Source organism: Palaemon carinicauda, chromosome 38 (genome assembly GCF_036898095.1).
Source record: "Palaemon carinicauda isolate YSFRI2023 chromosome 38, ASM3689809v2, whole genome shotgun sequence".
Lineage (NCBI taxonomy): Eukaryota > Metazoa > Arthropoda > Malacostraca > Decapoda > Palaemonidae > Palaemon > Palaemon carinicauda.
In genome coordinates this window covers 26,612,294-26,638,733 of record NC_090762.1, presented here as the reverse complement: position 1 = coordinate 26,638,733, position 26,440 = coordinate 26,612,294, and the positions used below count along the sequence as shown (strand labels likewise).

At 35.4% G+C, this 26,440-nt stretch overlaps 1 protein-coding gene and 1 pseudogene across 2 annotated transcripts; both read left to right on the top strand.

The window, feature by feature from the left end:
* Positions 1–3,500: 3,500 nt before the first annotated feature.
* LOC137630274 (uncharacterized) lies at positions 3,501–5,120 on the top strand (annotated as a pseudogene).
* An 8,347-nt stretch (positions 5,121–13,467) lies between these two features.
* Positions 13,468–25,778, top strand: LOC137630495 (uncharacterized). 2 transcript variants are annotated; one of them, XM_068361996.1, is made up of 5 exons: positions 13,468–13,802; positions 17,628–17,729; positions 18,206–18,376; positions 22,766–22,850; positions 23,249–25,778. In XM_068361996.1, the coding sequence occupies exons 1-5, from the start codon at positions 13,753–13,755 to the stop codon at positions 24,374–24,376; spliced, it is 1,536 nt and encodes a 511-aa protein (XP_068218097.1). In that variant the 5' UTR covers positions 13,468–13,752; the 3' UTR covers positions 24,377–25,778. The 2 variants fall into 2 exon arrangements, with proteins under 2 accessions (XP_068218097.1, XP_068218096.1); XM_068361995.1 differs by lacking the exon at positions 13,468–13,802 and adding an exon at positions 14,951–15,283.
* Positions 25,779–26,440: the final 662 nt, after the last annotated feature.

Here is a 26,440-nt window from a genome sequence, read left to right as displayed (position 1 = left end):
ACCCTTACAAAGAAGAAAGTGGCCACTGAAAAATTACAATTTTGATTGATTTGATTCGTCAGTTAAAGTAAACGGATTAGTAACATTGATTTTCTTTATAAGTTTGCGAATAAACGTGTTGTGTTTTTCCAGGAGTTTCTTTTTAGATTCATTTTCCCTATTTCAATGGTGGTTGTTGGAAACATTTATTCTAATTATCAAAAGAACCTTGCGTTTGCTAAAACATCACCCTATAAAGGATGTCTACCATTCAAATCTCCCAGTGAGAAAAAAGGTTGATTGAGTTCTCGAATCACCTAAACAAAATTATCACACAAAATGATATCATTTGAATGCAAGGAAAGAGAGCAAATTGTGTATTTCATCGCTATCTATTAGTAAAATGACTGCCTGCATAGGTGTACAAATAGAAAAAGGTATTTGGGGAACATCTCGATGAACGTATATAAGACTAAACCATGGTTCCCTGCTCATTGATCATATGGTGTCCTATAGCTAATATATTCGCAAGGACAAGGAGCATTATTATTAAGCTTGCTCTCCTGTAGAAATACAACTATGGGGGAATGCTCATGAATAAGAAGCTAAAGTTCTTCATATTTGGCCCTTAAATCGTGACAATTACATTGCAAAATGGAAGAAAAAACTACAGTTTTTCTTCTGAAAGCCATCTTGGATGAGGTTAGCCCATTGACAGTTTTAAATTTAACAATACTTCCTGTGGGCTTCTAAAGAGAGGGTCTTGATAAGTTAGGTTTTACATTTGCGTTTTTCATGTTCTTTTGACATAATTATTAAGGGGGATCGTGGACTTCAACTTGAATTTTTTATTGATTCAAGTTGTTTTCTTGCTGATCTGGAATATAACGACAAATCATTATATCTATTAGATGTCATAACTTTGATGTTTTTAAGGGAAGGGGGTGAGAGAGATGGATGTCTGTCTCTTTCCTGATTAAGAGGTGGTGATTTATCAGGTTTCGGCATGTTCCCCACTACAGGTGCATCTCATAACTCTGTTTTAAGTGAAACCTCCAGCAAATCAGGCAAGGAGAAAGCATGAGAGAGGTTAGTACTATCTTTTGTAATGGGGGACAAAGGTTTAATGGGAGTGGGCAAAACCTTAGGAGGCCATATTCTTGCCCTATCATGCAGCACGTTATCAGATGACATTTCTTTTTAGGAACTACTACCAGTAATAAGAGGGTTGACTGTCTCCTGCAGCTTTTTTCCTCCCATTTTCAATGCCTTGGCGTAGCTTGTGGATTTATTCAAGTCTCTTGGCATGCCCCAAACATACATGTTCAATACTGGATTTATTGGGGGCAGCCTCTGCTAACTTATATGCCTGGCAGCTCTTATCAGTAGATTTATGATTCAAATTGCAGTTTAAACACCTGGTGTCAAGTGTATATTCTCCATTTCAAGTTTGGTGAAAGTGCTACACATTTTTCCATTTTTGCAAACTTTAGGAGGATGCCCATATCTAAAACAATTAAAACATTGCAGTGGCTTCTGTTTCAAAGGTCGAACTTTAATCCTTTCAATTTAGATGCCAATACAGAAAGACACATCAGCATCCTGATAAGTAAGGACGATCACTGATGTTCCAGGTACTTTATGTTCTTTCCATACTATTAATAGATACATGGCCAGTATCTCCTCTTCCGAAAATTCAAACAAATCTCCACTGAAAATTACTCCCCTCCCATGCCTAATGTTTAGATGGGGTTTGACATCAAGCTTTACATCATTGTTATTTGTCTTTAAATTTGATATCATAATTGATCGTGTGTTTGGTTTGGCAAGTATAAGATAACTATTATTTCCAAACCGAGATATTTCTCCAGGTGCGATGGTTCTTACTTTCTTCTGGAGAAATTTGAAAATCTTAAAATAATTTTCTCTACTACCTTTAGAATGAGCAAGAAGCCACATTGGTGGTTTTGTATTGATCCAATCTGCAGTTCTGTATGCCTATCGATGTTTAGGTACCACTTTTAAAAAATATTCAAAACATTATGGATTGCTTTAAATGCTTCATCATGATTATCCTAGGATATCCATGAATCCCCTTTGACATTTCCAAACCTCATTAGAATTTCGTTGATTAATCCATAATATTGAATGCTTTATACAGCACATCATAATCTGTCCCTAATGCAGTTTCAGTAACAAATAGGATTCTCAGTTTCCTTGTGTTGCCCAAATTACTTGATTTGCGAATATTTGAAAGATAGTTCCTAAGTCGTCAACTGAATTTTCTTCGGTAGAATTGCAAGAGGTCATCGACAGTGGCGGGGTGGGGGATCAGCATATCCAGGGGATGGGGCATCATTTTTAAAAGGGTCCATAGTCAAGGGTGGAATTTTTGTTGGAGGGTGGTTATTTAGTTGGTTTCTCTGCTTGAGAATATTAGTAAAGTATCTTACGTTAGAGAGGAAATTTGCATTTTCCACCATCAGCACAGCGAGAGTATACTTACTAGATAGTCACTCCATACCCTAACTGTAGGATAGCACCAAAACCGATGTAAAGTAAACCCGCCTGTTAGAACTAATACCAAGGAAACCATGGAATTATCCTCCCTGTATCTGTAATGATGGGCTTACGGCCAGAACCTGAGAGTCCTGCCTTCAGGATTGGATTCACCCGGATTTTGATGACCCAACCCCTGAGAATAGTTCCGCCAAAAAAGGTCCAAACCATCATCGGAATGGCTGAGATCATCCAATACTATTACATATACCTCCTAACCATGATCCTTTCTCCCAGTCATCTAAGCAAGTAGTACTAACGAATGTGGAAATATCTACTCCATTTAACAAACTAAATATAGAATAAATGAACAAATAATAAAAATATATATATATAAATATAAGGGAAATATTCTTCATAAAGTTAGGAAAGCGAAACGATGAAAGTTTATAAAATTAGTAGGTTGAAGTATTTTTAAGGAGAAAATTAAGGAGAGAAATTTAGATTCAAACTAGGGGGGCAGTTTCCTGAAATTCCAAGAGCCCTCTTGCCCGTCACAATGCTCCAACACAGACATGATAATCCTAGTTGAAGTACGATGACTTCGTCAAGGCATTCTCTCATTAGGAGGGAAATTACAGTAGAGATGATCCTACACTTTGGTGAGGGGACACAAGAATGGCTTCTTGCACTATTCAATAAATGTGCAACATCCTATCGACCACCAATTATATGGAGAAGAGCCTAAGAAGTAGCACTGCTAAAACTAGGTAAAGATCCTTTGCCTCCCAAAAGTTACAGACCAATATCACGGTTATGCATCACATATTAATCATATGAATGCAAGATAATGGATTTGAGAAATAAATTATTGGGCAGACTGTGTAGACCTTACAGCTGCATACGTAAAGTATGTTGAATAATGAGCTGTAAAACTAAATATAAATCAACAAGCATAAGGCTGGTATTAAAACTTCTTAAGCTATAATTATGATTTGAAAGTCCCTTGTTTCCGCTATTGCATGAAGAAGAGAGATAACCAGTTTTGGGTATGTGATCCCAACCCAGGAATAAATTTTGAGGTAAGTAGGAACAATGAAAATTAGCGACTAACATAAAGTAAAATACAGTAAAAATCTTACTTTCCGTACTTTTTTAATTATGATTGTGCATGTATATATTGGATGGTAAACCAATATCAAATAAGAAACCTATACCTTGATGGAAAGTTTCAAGTTACAGGTTATATGAAATAAATTTTGAAATCTTCTATATACCACTTAGAAATGCACTTTAATAAATGCAAAATCCTTGAATCCCTTTCTATATTCAATTCGTTACAAAGACCAAAAATATGAAAGCTGATGCACCCTTGACAATTCTAGATGAAAATAAATCAACCAATATTATAACTTGCTTTTAACATCCCATATGATAAATTTCACTTGTTCTTAAATACTTTTTTCTAAGTGACTATTTCTATGACAGGTACTGGAAGGAGTTTCCTCTTCAGATGTAACTTACGGCTTCTTCAATGATCCCATAGAATATGGAGAACCTCCTTTGTGGATAGTACGTCTTCTTAGAGCTCCTGATAAATCTTCTTTTGTTTTGCCAGAGGTCAAAGAAGCTTTTCCATATCAGTATGATTTCATAATGTTTAACCACCATGCATTTGCAGATCGCTACACAGGGGTAACAGGTACTCGGATATTAGTTGAAATACTAATTGACGTTATTGCTGGTCTACCCGTTGACAACCAACCATCTGCTGTGTATGTTTTTGATGCAGTTATTCAGGAACTTCATACAAAGATTATGAGACAACGCAAAGATGATCATGATAAACTTCGAGAACTAAAAGACGAGATCTTAGCCTGTGACAACACACCAATTCCGTTCAAAGCCTATCCACCACTAGGAAGTGAAGACCAAAAATTAACCAATATGTAGACAATCAGATATTACAAGAGTTTTATGCTTACTGTAAAAATGCTGGAGTGACTTTCAACAGTGGATTTGAAGCCCTCGTTAACACAGCTTTAGTGGAAATGGTGAGGGATGCTGGAGTTGATGAAGAATCCCACCAAATAAGTATCAATCTATCTATGGGCCTGCGTCGCTACAAAAGACGTTACAAACTCCCAATAGTTGGTCTTCACAAAAGGCAATATACACATGAGGTTAACTCTCCTTCAAATGTTCGAAATCACTTCTGAAAATACACTCACATGCTCCACGGTAAGCTTACAAAAGAGATAACACCAGGAGAAGTTTTGGAACAGTACGTTGTGCGGCAAATGACCATGCCACAGATATCATATGATGAATACTGCAAAGGTAACCCGCCTTTGGTTCAAGACTACTGTTTGGCAAATTCAAGAGATATAACGAAGATTTTAAAAGGTGAAGGAGATCACTTTGAGTTAATAAGTATAGCAGCTATAAATGGTTTGATTAAAACACCATACTTGATGGTGCATCATATATTCACATTCAGGGGACATTCTCCATAGAGCCTCTGTTATAACAAGAAGTACATGTGTGACGATACTGCTGGACAGCTCATGAAAAGGGTTATGAATCTTTTGCAACACTTTCCTCAACACTTTCCAAAGCTATCAAAATCTATATATCAATAGCATTGTTCATCAAATTCAAGGTATTGGCTTGGTAGATACTATCCTTCAGACCATTTGGATGGGTGGATATCTTTTTGTAGAAATACAGTATAAATTCCTCTTCAAAATTAGGTGACTTGTTTCATCACAAGGGATCAAAATAGAGAAAGACCTCTGGCTGACCAGGATTATTAACACATTGCTAGGACTTGTTACATTCGAAAATTATACCGCTACAGATAAACCTTTTTAAAATCAGCTAAAATGCACTGAAATCTAGCAAAAATAGAAATTAATTCAATTTACCTTATCTTGAAATGGTGTAACAAAATGTCTTGACGATAATACTTACATTCTTTTAGCTGATAATTAGTAAATTTTGTTGTGATATAACATCTTGGCAGTCAAGCCAAGCTTCATCTTTTTCTTACACTTTCTTCCTTTATGACTTCGTGTATGAATCATATTTTGAATATGTTGTTCTTTCATGTTCTTGTCATTGTGTTGGCTGTATAATACATACTGCATTATGCTGCTTTACTTTCTTTTTTTCCATCAGAATTAGGAAAAATCTTAAGCAACATGCATAACGAACTCATTGAATGATGGTGCCATAGATTATTATATGGTAAAAACACTTCTTCAGAATAGATTGATCATCGAAAATCTTACTAGATTTTCTCATTAAGTCAATTTTTTAGTGAAATTGAAAAAGAAGCCGACCAAACGTGTATCTCAAAAGTAAACTTGCTGTCGAGAATCATAACTAAAATATTAAGTCATACAGAGTTGAATAAACATTATCAATGTTGAGGTCCAGATGGTAAGGACCTACTTACAATCATACTTTAAGTTTTGTTAATAATTTGCCCCATACACTAATTTTAGCAAGATCTCATGGATTCAGCAACCTCAGATCTACATTCAGATGGAATTGATGAAAAGAGAGTATATTCATCTCCATGTGCAACGAGCTTGTTTTCTAGACCAAACCAAATTTCATATGTATATAGTATGAAAAGTAATGGACCAAGAACACTAACCTCAAGAACATCATATATCACATTCCTATACTCACTATGGTGCTCTTTGGCATCTATTATTTGAAAATTTAAGGGCCTCCTGATTAACACGGTCAAAGGCAGCACTAAAATCAAGGCCATTCATACGAACTTCCTGCCACAATCAAGGTATTTCTGTACAGTACTGGAGATTGTAAGAAGGGCATCACATCCTCCAAGGCCTTTACAAAAGCCAAATTGCAAACTAGAAAACATATAATAACCTATAGCAAATCTTTTTATACATTATGACAAAAGACTTTCAAAAACTGTAGATATTATCGGAGTTATGGAAATTGGACAGTATTTAGTTGAACTCGAGTTACCACAAACACATTTACATGGGGACTAACAATACCAATTTTCCAACAAAGCTAAAAAGTCCTCTTCTTTTAACTTGTGCAAAATAACACATAACTTTGGAGCTATGAACTCTGCAGTCTTTATGAAAAACAAAGGAAAAATACCATTTGGGTCTAACCCTCCAGAAGCATCGAGATCCAAAGAGCTATAATTTCACGAGATCAAAAAGCTGAACTAGTTAGTTTAGCCTCAGTAAAACGGGAATGACGAAGATAGAGTTTCTCATTACTCTGATTACTGTCAAACACATCAGCCAAAAGGGTTGCATTTTCCTTTAGACAGTGAGTGACAGCGCCATCTAGTTTAGGAAAAGGATGAAGAACTGTTGCATCTACACCAAAGAGTACATATTTAAGGGTAGACCACCACTAATGTTCCTGGGTTGTACCAGAAAGGGGTTTATTTTATGGTTAAATTGTATTCCTTTTCAATTGAAGCATAAACTCTCTAAACAAAACCGCTCAGGTGAGTATAGTTATTCCAGGTCAGATCTGATCTGTTACCCTTCCAAAGATAATAGGCCTCCTGCTTCTACAAATAAGCACATCTACAATCATCATTGAGCCATGGTTTGTCTCTCACTCAGTACCATGGCACACGAGAAGGGATGCCCCTATTGATTATGATGACTAGAATCTCACTCAAAGGAAAGAAAGGATTAACACTATTATACACTTGTGACCAATTCAAGCCAAAAAAATTAATCAAAATTCCAATCCAGTCTGTTTGAATTTTTATATAAACCTTACACGAGTATGATATATCAGGGACAGACTACTCAGTCTTCACTACTAATGAAATCAAGGCATGATTAGATATTCCCACTGAAGAACCAACTTTACTTGATATAGTGCCAAGAGAGTCGGTGTATAAGAGGTCAAAGCAGTTATTAGAACTGTGAGTATCTTCACTTATAATTTGCTCACAGCTTAATTCAGAGGCAAAGTCCAAAGCACTTAACCGCTCTTCTATAATCTTAGCCATAATGGTAAGGAGACAGTCGAAGATAGAAACAACCCTGCCTGGATTCCGGTGCATTGAACACAAATAGAAGTTGTTATGCCTGCCACAAACTTTTATTACCTAAATCTCATGGCATCCCCATTCATAGCTGGACTTATGAGAAGCAGGGTGCTCAGTCCTAATATATATTGCCATTCCCCTGGCCCTATAAATGGCAACGCCTTTCAAAATTATTGCCTTCTTACAACCAGTTATAAGTAGCTCAAATGAGTGCCTCTCATTACAAACCAAAGTTTCTAGGCATACAAGAATATAATACTGTCTGGACGCACCTGTAAAGTCTGGGACGTACTGGTTCAAGATTTCTCTAAATGTCTCCAGATCGCATGAGGATTAATTGCAATAAAAAACATACTTCATACTTGGAAACTAAATGAACAATAATGGTAACAAAAACAATACGTACAGAAATATAGTGATTGATAAAACCCATTGACTATAAATAAAAAGTCTGAAAAACCGGTCAACATGGCGGAGCCGATACACAATGCAAGGCGAAATACCCTCCATAATAATCACTTCAACTGAAGGGAGGACAGTGAGGATGGTTTAAAAAAAAAAAAAAGATAAACAGATAAGGAAAAGACAACTTGTTGATAAAGCGCCAGGCAACCACGGCCCTCCTATTAAGCCTGCCCAACAAACCATAAAAAAAGAGAAAAAAAAGAAATAAATAAAAAAAATTAGAGGAACTAAAGAATATAAGATATAATAGTGTGCCAGAGTGTACCCTCAAGCAAGAGAACATTACCCCATGACAGTCGAAGACCATGGTACCTAGACAATGGCTCTACACAAGAGTGGGGAACAATGGTTTGATTTTGGAGCGTCCTTCTCATATGTTAATAGGCCATGTTATATAAAGATATCTAAGCATATACTTGATTAATTTACTCATTATTAGCAATTCTCCTTTGTAAAACTTACGTATAATAAAAATAACTGATATTACTCTTTACGTTTTACCAGATATCCAACCAGTCCTTTCCTTATCAGTATGAAGTCATCATATTTGACTCCCCTGCTTTTGTACATGGGTTCACACCAGTATGAAAACTTAACAGAAATTTATAGCAATAGTTGATGTCCCAAGTGCTTCAGCACTTTAATGAGAATATATAAAATATATCCTATATATATATATATATATATATATATATATATATATATATATATATATATATATATATATATATTTACACAAATGCATATAACACATATATACCTATATCCATATATATATATATATATATATATATATATATATATATATATATATATATATATATATATGTATATATATACATACATACATATGTCCGTATATATATATATATATATATATATATATATATATATATATATATATATATATATATATACATATTTACACAAATGCATATAACACATATATACCTATGTCCATATATATATATATATATATATATATATATATATATATATATATATATATATATATATATATATATATATACATACATATGTCCGTATATACATATATGCATACATATGTCCGTTTACACATATGCATACATATAAATATACTCATTTGTATGGTACATGTACTGTATATATATATATATATATATATATATATATATATATATATATATATATATATATATATATATATATATATATATATATATATATACAGTAAGATTGTGAGACTGGTTATTTCAAGAAATCTCTAAAACTTTCACGGAATTCGTGAAACTACAGCTTCACTTATGGACTTCAGGAAATTACTAAAATATCTGGGGATTTCGTGTGTTTACTGAAACAATACCACAGTTATTTTATGAAATGCCTGATGAACAACAGGAGATTTCTTTGAAATTTTATTCATAAATCATTATTCATAAAAATAATGTATAAAATCAAGTAGAATGTAATATAATAACATGAGAATTTTGTAAACATACATAAACGGATTGTGAATGCGAAGTTTCTATGATCAATTTATAATATGCATCAAAACACACCTAAACAGTCTTGTTCATATTAAATTTGCATAGGTAGCACATTAAAGCTAATTCTTATTTTCAAAAGTCAGACTAATGTAACACCTACTACAGTATTAGGTCTTTTTTGCTATAAAACACTTACACCTGTTCGTCTGACACTGTCCTAACCTAACCTATGCTAGCACGCTCTACCATTCTCGATTAACCAGTGACATGTCACCATGACACGTCAATAATAGACTGATTCTGCACCCTCTACCATCCCAGTATTTAATTACCTCCTCGGTTCACCAGTGACACGTCACCAGTAGAAAGATTCAGCATGATCTACCTTCTCGTATTTAACTATCTCCTCGGTTTACCTGTGATGCATCTTCATATGTGACATGTCACCAATAGACTGATTCAGGAAACTCTACCATCCCAGTAGTTAATTACCTCCTCGGTTCACTAGTGACATGTCACCAAGAGACTGATTCAACTTAACCTACTATCTCGTATTCAACTACCTCCTCGGTTCACTGGTGACGTATCACCAAGCGTGACACGTCACCAATAGACTGACTCAGCACACTCTACGTAACATTATTTAACTACCTCCCCAGTTCACCAGTGACACATCACCAATAGACTGATTCAGCATGATCTACCATCCCGTATTTAACTACCTGCTCGGTTCATCAACGACGTATCACCACAAGTGACACATCACCAATAGACTGATTCAGCACCGTCCCATATTTAATTACCACCTCAGTTCACCGGTGACGTATCACCATGCGTGACTCGTCACCAATAGACTGAGTCAGCACACTCTACCGTACCAGTATTTAACTATCCCCTCAGTTCACAAGTGACATCACCAATAGAATGATTCAGCACTATGTACCAACCCCTATTTAACTACTTCCTCGGTTTCCCTGTGACGTATCAATATATGTGACACGTCACCAATAGACGGATTCAGTACATTTTACCTTAACATTATTTAACTACCTCCTCAGTTCACCAGTGACACGTCCCCAATAGACTGATTTAGCACGATCTACCGTCCCGTATTTAACTACCTCCTCGGTTCACCAGTGACGTATCACCACATGTGACACATCACCAATAGACTGATTCAGCACGATCTACCATCTCGTATTAACTACCACCTCAGTTCACCGGTGACGTATCACCATGAGTAACACGTCACCAATAGACTGATTCAGCACACTCTACCGTACCATTGTTTAACTAACTCCTCAGTTCACAAGTGACATCACCAATAGATTGATTCAGCAAAATCTACCGTCTTGTATTTAACTACCTCCTCGGTTCACCGGTAACGTATCACCATATGTGGCAGGTCACCAATAGACTGACTCAGCACGATCTACCGTCCCGTACTTAACTACCTTCTCGGTTCACCGGTGACGTATCACCGTACGTGACACGTCACCAATAGACTGATTCAGCACACTCTACCGTACCAATATTTAACTATCTCCTCGGTTCACCAGTGACATGTCACCAAGAGACTGACTCAGCCCAATATACCGTCCTGTATTCAACTACCAGCTCGGTTCACCAGTGACATATCACCATACGTGACACGTCACTAATAGACTGATTCTGCACACTCTACCGTAACATTATTTAGCTACCTCCTCAGTTCACTAGTGACATGTCACCAAGAGACTGATTCAGCACGCTCTACCGTCCAGTATTTAACTACCTCCTTGGTTCACCGGTGACGTGTCACCATACGTGACCTGTCACCATACGTAACATGTCACCACCTCACCACCAAATTACACGTCACCATAACATTCTAACATATCTATTATCATACCAAATTTAAGAATAATTTTTCCAGTAAATACACAAAAAACCTAGATATTTTAGTAATTTCATGAAGTCCCTCAGTGAAATAGTAATTTTGCAATTCCCTGAAAGTTTTAAGGATTTCACAGATTTCACGAAATCCCTAGTATCACAATCTCACTGTAACTTACATACATACATACATATATATATATATATATATATATATATATATATATATATATATATATATATATATATGTACAGTATATATATATATATATATATATATATATATATATATATATATATATATACATATATATATGTGTATATATATATATATATATATATATATATATATATATATATATATATATATATATATATATATATGTATATACATATATGTATATATATATATATATATATATATATATATATATATATATATATATATATATATATATATATATATATATATATATATATACATAACTAAATATATCATCATGAGCAGGCACTACTAGTCCATTTCATGACAAAGGCCTCAGACATGTTCTTTCCCTCGCGTCTATTTATGGTATTTCCGTGCCAGTCTGTACAATCACTTTTTCTTAGCTCGTCAATCCATGGTCTTCTCTTCCTTCCACTGGTTCTTTTACAATCTCTAGCAACCGTTTCATTTATTCTTTTTGTCCATCTACTATTTGTCATTCCCATTGCATGTCCTGTCTGCATACCTTTTTTTATGCATGTTGTTAGAAAATCCTCTACTTTAGTTTGCTTTTGTATCAATGTGACTTTTTATTCCAGCAAAACTATGAAATTAGTAACATGTAAATCCTAACTGATTTCGAGACTTCGTGAACTTGTTTTACAATGTTTCTGCTCATCCTGCCCGAGAACTGTTCCCTTGTTCATGTCCAAAGGTTAGGACTCTTCCAAGGATCATCATCATTACCTCCACCGACGAAGTTGGAAGGAGGTTATGTTTTCACCCCTATTTGTGTGTTTATGTGCGTGTTTGCTTGTGAACAGCTTTTCGGCCACCATTTCAATCGTGGAGTAATGAAACTTGCAGGGATTAACTATTATGTAAAAATCTGGAAATGATTAAATTTTGGAAGGTCAAGATCACATTCAACCAAAATGTCCAATTCATGTAATCAGCTTTAAGTTTAAGTTTGGATATCATTGTCACAGAGATTTAAAATTTGGTTAATTTTTTATTGTATGAAAATTCACGACAATTAATACATGTGAAGATCAAAGATCAAGGTCTAACAAATGGTCGAGAAATATGCTGTCATGGCGGAGGTCTGTGCGCTACTGAGAGCCCCTCTAGTTTATATATATGACATTTATGATTTACACCTTACCAAAAGATGCCCAGGTTGACTATCTTTCATAAACTTTCTTCAACGGGGAATAATAAGAAAGTCTTTATTGCCTGCAAAGTAAGATCCTCTGTATATCTCCCTCTCCCAAGCATCTGGAGTAACAACCTAAATATTATCTATAATTCTATCTTTTCTTCACATGATGTGCGTGAACGTTCATTTATGACAACGGATGGCTTAAAATTGCATAATGTGGCTATTCCCTTTCTCTTGTGACAATATCCCGTAGTTTTACATCTAACTTTTGTTGAACAATATTATTCAAGAAACTTAGGTAAGAGTAGCGACCTAATCTATTATTTTATCTGTTCCTCCTATCAGCAAATGTGGTGCTAGAAAGCTCAAGTATCAAAATATATGATCTACAATTACTTAAATGAACAAATAGATAAAAATTATGTGAGCAGTTAAGAAATACTTCTACATATGACTAGAATTTGTACGATCAAAAGCCTTAGATACATAAGCATTTCTAATTAAATGTTTTTTGCTTTTTGGCTCTACCTGACTGTTGTCCAAATCCTACGAACCTTCATCATTCCTAAAAATTTGTACATTTAAATGATGTTATTTTGAAACCTAAAAACAATGTCGGGTTTTTTTCATGCTTATCTCGGAATGAAATTTACCATATAAAAATAGTATTATCAAACCTATTAGGGAGATATTATATTAGATAAGGTCTATCTTTGATGAGGGTACATAATGTATAGTCTCAACCACTGCATGAGTCCTCATTCATTCAACTTCAGAGCCTGAGAATGTAACTGCTCAATTCTCGTTCTTTTAAATCGTATTTTCTCGCAGTTTCGTTAATTCAGAAACTTCTTGAGTACTTAATTTTTATTGACAAGACAAAGAATATTGTCCTCTTTAAATTAAATAGAAATCACATATTAGTAGTGTTGTATGCTAGAATATCATTGAGCCAAACTCGTATGAAGAGTCTTCCTTAGATTAGATTGCCTTCCCTATATCTTTGTCCTTTTTAAACAAATCCTGAGATATGGCACAGCTGATAAAGAAGACTATTGGCGCAACATTTCGACATTCCCGGTAAGTTTTGCTCGATCTCCAACTATTGAAGTCATTGCTGTCTCTCATTTTACATATGTTGTCTTAATTTGCTTTTAAAATTATACGAATTAGATTATTCGATTCTTACAAACTTCAGATCTTCAATTTTTGATAACGATGTTTAATAATGAAGTTTCGTCATCATCATCATCTCCCCCCTCGCCTATTGATGCAAAGGGCCTTGGTTAGATTTCGCCAGTCGTCTCTATCTTGAGCTTTTGAATCAATAAGTCTACATTCATCATCTCCAACTTCACGCTTCATAGTCCTCAACCATGTAGGCCTGGGTCTTCCAACTCTTCTAGTGCCTTTGGAGCCCAGTTAAAAGCTTGGTGCAAAGAGCATGTCCAAACCATGATTTCATCCACATATGGCACTCGAGTAATCTCTCTTATAATTTCATTTCCAATCCTGTTCTGCCAATTACCTCCCAATTTTTTTTTTCTGCGGGTTTTGTTCTCAAATCTACACAATATGTTGGATATTGTTTCATTGTTATACCATGACTCATGTCCTTACAGTAACTCTGATCTCACTAAACTGATATATTGCATGCTTTTTAAATGTAATTTCAGGCAATTTGAGTTCCAAATTTTACTTAACCTAGCCATTGTCTGATTTGCTTTATTCAATCTTTCACTAAACTGCAATTCTAAAGATCCTGTATCAGAAATCCTAGTTCCTAAATATCTAAATGATTCCACCTCATTAATCCTTTCTCCTTCCAAAGATACTGTATTGCAACTTTTATTACATACTCTATTCTCATCATCTGTCTTTCTTCTATATACCTTGAGCCCAACCTCGTGTGATATTTCATGCATTCTGGTAAGCAAGCTTTGCAAGACCTGTGGTATTCTGCTAATACGATCAAAAGCCTTGTATACATAAGCATTTCTAATTTCTAATTAAATGTTTATTGCTTTTTGGCTCTACCAGACACTTCATAAAAGTTTGTACATTTAAATGTTGTTATTTGAAACCTAAAAACAATGTCGGGTTTTTTTCATGCTTATCTCGGAATGAAATTTACCATATAAAAATAGTATTATCAAACCTATTAGGGAGATATTATATTAGATAAGGTCTATCTTTGATGAGGGTACATAATGTATAGTCTCAACCACTGCATGAGTCCTCATTCATTCAACTTCAGAGCCTGAGAATGTAACTGCTCAATTCTCGTTCTTTTAAATCGTATTTTCTCGCAGTTTCGTTAATTCAGAAACTTCTTGAGTACTTAATTTTTATTGACAAAACAAAGAATACTGTCCTCTTTAAATTAAAAAGAAATCACATATTAGTAGTGTTGTATGCTAGAATATCATTGAGCCAAACTCGTATGAAGAGTCTTCCTTAGATTAGATTGCCTTCCCTATATCTTTGTCCTTTTTAAACAAATCCTGAGATATGGCACAACTGATAAAGAAGACTATTGACGCAGCATTTCGACATTCCCGGTAAGTTTTGCTCGATCTCCAACTATTGAAGTCATTATGATCTCTCATTTTACATATGTTGTCTTAATTTGCTTTTAAAATTATACGAATTAGATTATTCGATTCTTACAAACTTCAGATCTTCAATTTTTGATAACGATGTTCAATAAAGAAGTTTCGTCATCATCATCATCTCCTCCCACGCCTATTGATGCAAAGGGCCTCGGTTAGATTTCGCCAGTCGTCTCTATCTTGAGCTTTTGAATCAATAAGTCTACATTCATCATCTCCAACTTCACGCTTCATAGTCCTCAACCCTGTAGGCCTGGGTCTTCCAACTCTTCTAGTGCCTTTGGAGCCCAGTTGAAAGCTTGGTGCAAAGAGCTTGTCCAAACCATGATTTCATCCACATATGGCACTCGAGTTATCTCTCTTACAATTTCATTTCCAATCCTGTTCTGCCATTTACCTCCCAATTTTTTTCTGCGGGTTTTGTTCTCAAATCTACACAATATGTTGGATATTGTTTCATTTTTATACCATAACTCATGTCCTTACAGTAACTTTGATCTCACTAAACTGTTATCTTGCCTGATTTTTATATGTAATTTCAGGCAATTTGAGTTCCTAATTTTACTTAACCTAGCCATTGTCTGATTTGCTTTATTCAATCTTTCACTAAACTGCAATTCTAAAGATCTTGTATCAGAGATCCTAGTTCCTAAATATTTAAATGATTCCACCTCATCAATCCTTTCTCCTTCCAAAGATACTGTATTCCAACTTTCATTACATACTCTATTCTCATCATCTGGCTTTCTTCTATATACCTTGAGCCCAACCTCGTGTGATATTTCATGCATTCTGGTAAGCAAGCTTTGCAAGACCTGTGGTATTCTGCTAATAAGGACCGCATCATCAGCATACTCTAGGTCAGCTAATTTCCTTTTACCAATTCAGACCAATTCTTCTCCACCATCCCCGACTGTTCTATATATTACAAAATCCATGAGGCGGATAAACAACATATGTGACAGCACATTTCTTTGGATTACTCCACTGTTCACTGGAAATTCATTTGATAGGACTCCACTAACATTCACTTTGCACTTGCTATACTTATGAACAGACTTTATCAAATTTACATATTTAAGAGGAATTCCATAATAACGCAGAACTCTCCACAAAATTGGCTGGTGCACACTATCAAAGGCCATCAAAAGTGGATTTAAATATTCTACACACTCCTGTACATGTCTTAAAATGAGAATTTGGTCAGTACAACTTCTACATTTTCTAAAGCCTGCTTGTTCATCTCTCAGCTTTTCATCAATCTTTCTCTCCAGTCTCTTCAGAATGAGCATATTATATATTTTCATGATAACTGATGTAAGCGTGATGCCTCTGTAATTATTGCAATCAGTCAGATCTCCTTTTTTTGCCATATTCACCAACACTCCCAGCTCTCATTCATGTGGTTTAGCCTCTTCATGCCACATTCTACAAAATAAGCTTGCAAGTATTCTGGGTGGGAGTCACTTCACTTTCGGCCAATATCATCTCAGCAGTTATTCCATCATATCCAGGGGCTTTTCATCACTTGAGTTTTTTTATGATAGCTTCGACTTCAAACACACTGAATTCATTCATGGGCACATCAAGGTCTTCCGCATCTTCAGCTATATGAATCAAGTTATTCCCTTCATATCTCCAACTCATGACCTCACTAAAGTGTTCTACCCAACGTAGTCTTTCTTCATCTGTTGTTATAACAGATCTATCTCCCTTTTTGATGGGTATATACTTCTTTTTCTCTGCCCCAGTATAGAATCCATTAATAATTCTATGAGCAAATCTTACACCATAGCAACCCCCTAAATTTATAGCTTAAGTCAGCCTCATTTGCTTTCCTGTCTAAATATTATCTGGTCATATCTGGCATTTCTTTTCATCTCACTATAGATACTGGGATACTTGGCATGCTCTACCTTGTAATTTTCATTACTTCCTCGAAAATTTTCAACAATCAATTTCTTGCTTTATCTGCTTTTCATAGTATCCAGAGTATCATTTGCTATACCACCTAGCACGGTATATATATACCGCCTAGTACAGAAAGGTTTAAAAGTGCCAAAAATCCTGAGAAATTAAAACAAACAGAAAGGAGTTTTCATCACTTATCTGACTTCTAGTGCTTAATTACTATTAGCTTACATATTGCTTCATTGATTAGTATCGGACTTTAAATGTAAAGAGATTCTATAACTGGAATCAAATTGGAATATCCGAAATGATAAAGTTCACTATCTATACGGAGTCATGTCTGAAATATTCAGTTAGTAACAAACATTGTTTCTTTTTTCAGGATATTCTCAAGAATTAATGAGAAAAATGCAATCGTCAGAAGATCCATCACAACAATTCAAAATCCTTTGCTTGGTACACCAAACCTAGCAGTAGATATAAGGTTAGTGTAATACTCTATCCCATTAGCCTTCACTGGAGCTGGAAGACTCTACATCTTGATCCTATTTGTGTTTATATACAGTATCTGTACAGGATTATGATTCCATAAATTATCGAGATCAAAACTTTAGTTCAAATTTCCCCTTATATGGAGAAGCTCCACAAGAAAAAAGGCAAATTAGATTATCACTGCCACTCCAGTACAGATTGATGGATGACACGTACTGCTAAGAAATCCACATAAACATAACTTTCTATGCTAAGATCATATTGCCATTGATATCTGAATATCAGCATCTGATGCGGTTCGTCTAATGCTTCGATATCTTCTTTATTGTTCAGAATTGTAACCATCCAATAGAAGATGTTATAGGACAAATGGTAAACTGGGGTACCACAGTATATACATAGAAATTCTGTCTACTACTTATATAATATATGTTAATTTTTCTGACATACTTTACTTTTACCCAACAGGCCAGAATACGATGAAGATATAAAATGGCTGTTTCCTGCATCCAAAGAAATAGAAGAGCTTTGTTTTGCCCATAAACACGGATCCTCATTCACCTGTGGAGTCTATCGCGTCAATGCAAAATTACCGTTGAAGTATGAAGCGGTAGAGAAAGCCCTCATTATTTTGCAAAGGTTAGTTAAAAAATCAAATCTAATCTCCTTTTGATAAATGTAAAAATAGAGACTTTTGAAGATATATATATATATATATATATATATATATATATATATATATATGTGTGTGTGTGTGTGTGTGTGTGTAGTAAGTTAGTCAGGGCACCTGGCCCTGTTGGGATACTACCGCTAGAGAATTATTGGGTTCATTATCTGGCTAAACGGTACTATATTGGATCCCTCTCGCTGGTTACGGCTCATTTTGTCTTTGCCTACAAATACACCCAATAGTCAGGCCTATTCTTTCCACATCCTCCTCTGTCCTCACACATCTAAACAATACAGGGAATACCCAACATTTTTCTTTGCACAATCGGTTAACTACTGCAATGCCATTGTTCACTGGCTGCTTTCCTCTTGGTAAGGGTAGAAAAGACTTTTTAGCCATGTTAAGCAGCTCTTCTAGGGGAAGGGCACTCCAAAATCAAACTATTGTTCTCTAGTCTTGGGTAGTGCCATAGCCTCTGTACCATGGCCTTTCACTGTCTTGGGTTAGAGTTCTCTTGCTTGAGGGTACACTCGAGCACACTCTCCTATCTTATTTCTCTTCCTCTTGTTTTGTTAAAGTTTTTATAGTTTATATAGGAGATATTTATTGTTGTTACTCTTCTTAGAATATTCTATTTTCCTTTTTTCCTTTCCGCACTGAGCTATTTTCCCTGTTGGAGCCCCTGGGCTTATAGCATACTGCTTTTCCAACTAGGGTTGTAGCTTAGTAAGTAATAATAATAATAATATATATATATATATATATATATATATATATATATATATATATACATACACACACACACACACATATATATATATATATATATATATATATATATATATATATCTATATATATATATATATATATATATATATATATATATATATATATATATATACACACACACACACACACACATATATATATATATATATATATATATATATATATATATATATATATATATATATATATATATATATATTTATATATATATGTAATGTCTATAATTTTACATTTCGTCATACACCAGTTTAAAACACAAAGAATCCCCTTTTACACAGTATATGAAACATAAAAATTGCAATTATTTACACATGCAAAAACACAGACATACAAGAAATTATTCAAGCATTCCTAAACACAGGCAGAACCACAAGCCTTGATAGGCTCTTGTGTGTGAATATCTCATCATCATCTACTCCTACGCCTATTGAAGCCAAGGGCCTCGGTTAGATTCCGCCCGTCGTCTCTATCAAGAGCTTTTAAATCAATGCATCTCCATTCATCATCATCCTACTTCACGCTTCATAGCATTCTGCCATTTAGGCCTGGGTTTTCCAACTCTTGTAATGCCTTGTATGGACCAGATGAAAATTTGGTGAACTAATCTCTCTTGGGGAGTGCGAAGAGCATGACCAAACCCGCTCCATCTACCCTCATGATGACCTCATCCATATATGCTAATCGTGTAAGCTATCTTATAGTTTAATCTTTAATCCTGTCCTGCCATTTAACTCCCAACATTTTTTTTTTTGAGGGCTTTGTTCTCAACTCTACAAACTCTGCTGGATACTGTTTCAACGACATACCATGACTCATATCCATACAGTAGCACTGATCTCACTAAACTGATATAAGTCCTGGTTTTTATATGCAATTTCAGGCGATTTGATTTCCATATTTTACTGGTGAAGCCTTGGCCTTTGGTGTCTGTTGAAGCACCTCTATCTTCGCCAACGGACGCTAGCGTCTTCTTAGGCCGAGTAAGTTAGAAAAATTTCAATGAGTACTTGACGCCATAGAAAATTTTCAAATCATAAAAATACAAAATGTATCATAAATACATGATAAAAATGTTTTGTAAAATTTGATAGATACACATCAATACAAAATATCTGCCTACTACTAAATATAGCTAAGGCTACACTACAATGAAAGTTCATGGCAAACAGCTCAAGAATCTATATAGAATCCTAACTAGTGGTAGAATAGAGAGAAAGAAAAGATTCATACCAATAGTACGCTTTCTCCCTGAAACTGATCGATAACACAACCTAGGGTGGCAAAATCAGATACCATTTAACCAAGGGCGGAAGTAGCTGTGCCCTAAAACGGCAGCTATGGACAACAGACCTGGGTCCAAGGTCTAACTTTCCCTTACTTGGCACATAAAACGACGCAACACTGTAGGTAGCCATTGCTAACTCGACAGCCAAGCGGACATTCCCATAGGATATAATCTGAGTAAGGAACAGTATAGACCAGTTATTAGGGTCAACTGGTAGGGCTGACTGCCACTAGCCTAGTTGTTCACATTAAATTTAATGAGGCAAGGGAATTCACCCATTGCAAAAATAATGAGAGCCATTAAAAATGGCCAGAATACAAGGGATTTACAGATTCAATTAAAATTCTGACAACTAGGCGGTATCCAATTAATCAATTTAGAGGATAATGTTCCTCAAGTATGATAAATGAGATAACTGAATTAATCGCCTGCTACAAGCTATCGTGCAGTATATACCTGGAAGATTAAAGGGTATGTATGGTTCTTTAACTATCCAGTGATATGAAGTTTGCAAACTAGTCATAGAAAAGGGAAGGCAAACTCGAAAAGGGAAGGCAAACTCCTAGTGGTAAATGACAAGCTCAAGAGCCTGTAGTCTCAGGTCACTTGAGAAGGTAAGTAGGGTATTAGGTCCTTTACACCAAGTAACTACAAGGGAAAAGATCAAGGCTAGGGTGATATATATGGCAAAGGTAACCCGTCAGGTTAAACTTGCCAAGAACCAAGGAGACCAAATCTAAAGGGAGGTGGAGGGAGGGATGTAGACGCAGCCGACAAGTGTAAGGCGACAACTAAGGCGGCAAGGGAAGCATCCTCATCTTTAATAAAAGAAAGAAGGATCCAAACCTACTCACATCTAGTGCTAAAGAGACCCAAGCCGGCAGGTCTATGGAATATGGCAAAGTATTGACAACTAAAGCCAGGGAAAACCAACAGAGCATAGGAACCAAAGTTCCACAGCTATAGAAGAATAGCCTATAGGAAGAGCTGTCTACCTAATCCAAGGCAGCTGCTAAGGCACCAAAGAAGATGATCCCAGTCTAGGATCAGAACCCTTCGTCTATCTAGGATTAAGCTGACAGCAACCTCAGGCTGACCAGTCTAGACATATAGCAATTGAGGGATTCTCAGATGCCACGGATGCAAAGGAAAATACTTCCACACTCAGGAAGGGGAAGGGGCAGCAGGCCTACCACAAGAAGGCTGCTAAGGCAGCAAAGAAAACTAACCCAATCTTGGATTACTCTCAGCCAACCTGAAAACAGTCGGTTTGTCTAGATATATAGCAGTTGAGATTTCTCAAATGCCAGGGAAGATAAAGACTAGGGAAAGGAACAAGTGTTCTATGGCCAGGGAGGAAGGACTTTAATAGGGAAAGGGAGTAAGGGACCCTATGGTAGGGTAAGACCGCAGAAAAGAAAGGCCCAACTAAAGTATTAGAACAATCTGAAGTTTTTCTAAGGGATCTACAGTAAGTAGGCACAGAGAACTAGTCTCCCAACCAACTGCTTTCTAGCAAATCCAAGTGAAATAGCCTAAAACAGGGGTAAAGCAGCAGAGAGTGAAGGTCTACTTATTGATATTTGAACAGAAATAGTATCGTTCTGAAGGAAACAACAGTAAGCAGACAAAGAGAACAAGTTCCCACAACCAGTGACACCTACATAAACATTAGGGCTAGGTAGAAAGAGGAAACTGTCAACCTAGGCCGGCTGTGTCCGTCCAACTACAACTCCAAGGGAATACCTTCATGAAGGTGGCTCCACACTATGATGTATTAATAGAGAGAGAAGAAGGCCCAGAGCCACACAAACCATGCTGTTAGGTAGCAAGAAGAGAGGGATTGGCGAAGGTAATAGCTAGTTCATGACATAGGCAAGAGGTAATGGCTAGCCAATGCCATCAGCTGGGGAAGACAAGTATCCAATAACGCAAATATCTAACCTAGAATAATAAAATGTTTGTAAGGGTATATAAGCAACACAACTAAACAAGGCTAGCGAAGAATTGCTTACAATACACTGAGGTATTGCCCTATGAGCTACAGGCTATGAGCATGTGGTGCCAGCAAAATAGTTAAGAGACGCATCAAAGGTAAAACACGACTTGATTTATCACTATAGCTCATTATTATTGTATAATTTTCATTGATTTCTGGTGTTGGGGGCTATAATTTGTTTCTTAACGTAACAAACTTTTGATAATTATTGTATGTGTACTTTTTCACGTTATAAAAATATCAAGTCTCTTTCCAAAAATCCTAATATTTATTCTCTTGTATAGAAAAATTCCTTGTATGGGCTGTTGCATGAAGATGAGAGATGACCAGTTTTGGATATGTGATACCAATCCAGGAATAGATTTTGAGGTAAGACAGTGAAAGCTCGCGACTATTATTCAGAAAAGTTCACTAAAATTCTTACTTCTTGTATTTTCTTAATTATGATTATTCCTTAATCTTCTGGGGGGTCATTTCATGCTCTAGGTTATATGGAAAACTTTTTAAAAATCTCTTTCAAATAAAAAATCTAAAGAAATCATGTATTGCCCTGACAAGAAAATATCATTTTCCACATTCAAATCTTTACAATGGTCAAAAAACATGAAGTTTGATTGACCGTTGACAATACTAGAAGGAAATAAATTCAACAATATTTAAGCTTACTGTTAATGCTGTTGATATATTTTTTATATATATATAAAAAAATCAGTGTTTAGACAGTAAAATTAATATTAATGGTCAGTCAATCTTTTTTACTTTAACAGGTACTGGAAGGAGTGTCTTCCTCAGATGTAACAAACAGCTTCTGTAATGATCCCATAGAATACGAAGAAGCTCCTTTGTGGAAAACACGTCTTCTTAGAGTTCCTGATGACTCTCCTTGTATTTTGCCAGAGATCAAAGAAGCTTTTCCATATCAGTATGATCTTATGGTATCTTACCACCATGCTTTTTTTGATGGTTACACGGCGGCAATGTTTGTTAACACATTAGTTCAATTACTAAATGACGTTATTGCTGGTCGACCCGTTGACAACCAAACATACGGTATATATGTCTCTGATGCAGATATTCAGGAACTTCATACAAAGATTAGGAGACGACTCGAGGATGATCCTAATAGACTTCGAGAACTAAAAGAAGAGACCTTAGCCTGTAACAACACACCAATCCTGTTCAAAGCCTATCCTCCACCGGGAGGAGAAGACCATTCTGTAGGAATTATCAAAAACATAGACAATCAGACATTACAGAAATTTCATGCTTACTGTAAAAATGCTGGAGTGACTTTCAACAGTGGATTCGAAGCTCTCATTAACACAGCTTTAGTGGAAATGGTGAGGGATGCTGGAGTTGGTGATGAATCCCACCAAATAAGTATCAATTTATCTATGGACCTGCGTCGCTACAAAAGACGTTACGAACTTCCAATAGTTGGTCTTCACAGAAGGCAATATACACATAGGGTTAGCACCAGTTCAAATGTCCGAAATCACTTCTGGAAATACACTCAAAAGCTCCATAATAAGCTTACCAAAGAGATAACATCAGGAGAAGTTTTGGAACAGTACGTTGTGCGGCAAATGACCATGCCACAGATACAGTATGATGAATACTACAAAGGTAACCCGCCAATGGTTCGAGACTACTGTTTGGCAAATGTAGGAAACCTAACAAAAGCTATACCAGGTGTAGGAGATCACTTGCAGTTAACAGGTATATATTCTAAAACTGGACTGATTAAGGCACCATACTTGATGATGCATCACACATTTACATTCAGGGGACATTCTCCATACACCCTGAGTTATAACCAGAAGTACATGTCTGACGATACTGCTGGACAGCTCATGGATAGGGTTATGAATCTTTTACAAAACTTTCCTCAATAAAAGCGATATCTTTTGCCAAAGATATCATTATTTGTATCAAAAGCACTGTTCATCAAATTCAAGGTATTGGCTCGGTAGATACTATCCTTCAGATCCTACGGACGGGTGGATATAATTTTGTAGAAACACAGAGTAAATTCCTCTTTGAGATTCCTTAACTTGTTTCATCACAAGGGATCAAAATAGAGAAAGACCTCTGGCTTACCAGGATTATTATCACGTAGCTTGAAAATTATACTGCTACACATAATCCACTTTAAAATCAGCTACAATGCACTGAAATCTGGCAAAAATTGAAATGAATGCAATTTACATTTTCTTAAAATAGTGTAACAAAATGTCTTGGTGATAAAACTTATATTATTTTAACTGATAATTGGTTCATTTTGTTGTGATATAACATCTTGGCAGTCAAGCCAAGCCTCATCTTTTTCTTAGACTTACTTCTTTGATGACTGGTGTATGACATATTTTGAATATGTTGTTCTTTCATGTTCTTGTCATTGTGTTGACTGTATAATGCATACTGCATTATGCTGCTTTACTTCCTTTTTTTCATCTAATACAATATATCACAACATCATTGTATTTTATAAGGTACAAAATATCACACCTCTTGAATAATGCGTTATTCTTTCATGTTCTTGTTATTGTGTTGACTGTATAATACATACTACATTATGCTGCTTTACATCCTTTTTTCATCTATTACAATATATCACAACATCATTGTATTTTATAAGGAATAGAATATCACACCTCTTGAATAATGCGTTATTCTTTCATGTTCTTGTTATTGTGTTGACTGTATAATACATACTGCATTATGCTGCTTTACATCCTTTTTTCATCTATTACAATATATCACAGCATCATTGTATTTTATAAGGTATAGAATATCACACCTCTTGAATAATGCGTTATTCTTTCATGTTCTTGTTATTGTGTTGACTGTATAATACATACTGCATTATGCTGCTTTACATCCTTTTTTCATCTATTACAATATATCACAACATCATTGTATTTTTTAAGGTACAGAATATCACACCTCTTGAAGAATGTGTTATTCTTTCATGTTCTTGTCATTGTGTTGACTGTATAATGCATACTGCATTATGCTGCTTTGCTTCCTTTTTTCATCTAATACAATATATCATAGCAACATTGTATTTTATAATGTAGAGTATCACGCCTCTTGAAGTATTGAAGGTTAAATTCTAAAAATTTCTTTTGTAATAATAATTCTGCAATGAAAAAATACGTTTCATCCATTACAATAAATGGATCATTTCTTTACATACACATTATATTCATTACTATTAGTATAATTTGTTCTTGTGATATTGTAACATTGGTTGTTCATACTATATGATATGTTCATGTTTTGAATAAACTTATAACAGCATATCCTCCTGTAATTTTCACCTAATAAAAGCTTTTAAGTACAATGGTAAAACCCAAGGCAAACAATAATATAAAAGCAAAACCAACCTATCCTAAACATTTTAATTCTATTTCGCCAAGAGTCCAGTTAGCATCAATGGGCTTTGAATCTGGGATAGACTGAAAAAGGCCAGCAGCAGCCGAGGGGTAACCTATAATTAGCTCTGCCTTACCACAATAAAGGACTATGGCCCATCATATCTTTAAGATCAGTAGCAGAGAGAGAGAGAGAGAGAGAGAGAGAGAGAGAGAGAGAGAGAGAGAGAGAGAGAGAGTGGGGTGTGTTCAGGAAAGAGCTTAAAACCTAGTTCTTTCTTCTCAGTCATTTTGCTGCCAAGATATGCATTATGGAGAAAATGTTAAATAACTGAACACAGAGAGTAACAATACAAGGTTAAAACCACAATATCAGACTCGACGGGTTGAACGACTTGTTAAATTATTCTATGATCTGCTTCCTGCAATTGCACGTCTCCTTAATGATCGCAAGAATCAAATTCACACGTAAAGATAGAATCACTTGCAGTTCTTACCTAAATGCAATATGCAACCTTTTCCCACTATCTGCATGAGTGACTGCATTTAGCATTTCAAGACCACGCTCTCTCTCTCTCTCTC

What these genes read in the sequence shown, in the direction of transcription:
- LOC137630495 (XM_068361996.1), top strand. Translation starts at nt 13,753, where the DNA reads ATGGCACAGCTGATAAAGAAGACTATTGGCGCAACATTTCGACATTCC. An exon ending in GCCCTCATTATTTTGCAAAG is followed by an intron (nt 18,377 to 22,765) that starts GTTAGTTAAAAA and finishes TCTCTTGTATAG; the next exon opens with AAAAATTCCTTGTATGGGCT. An exon ending in ATCCAGGAATAGATTTTGAG is followed by an intron (nt 22,851 to 23,248) that starts GTAAGACAGTGA and finishes TTACTTTAACAG; the next exon opens with GTACTGGAAGGAGTGTCTTC.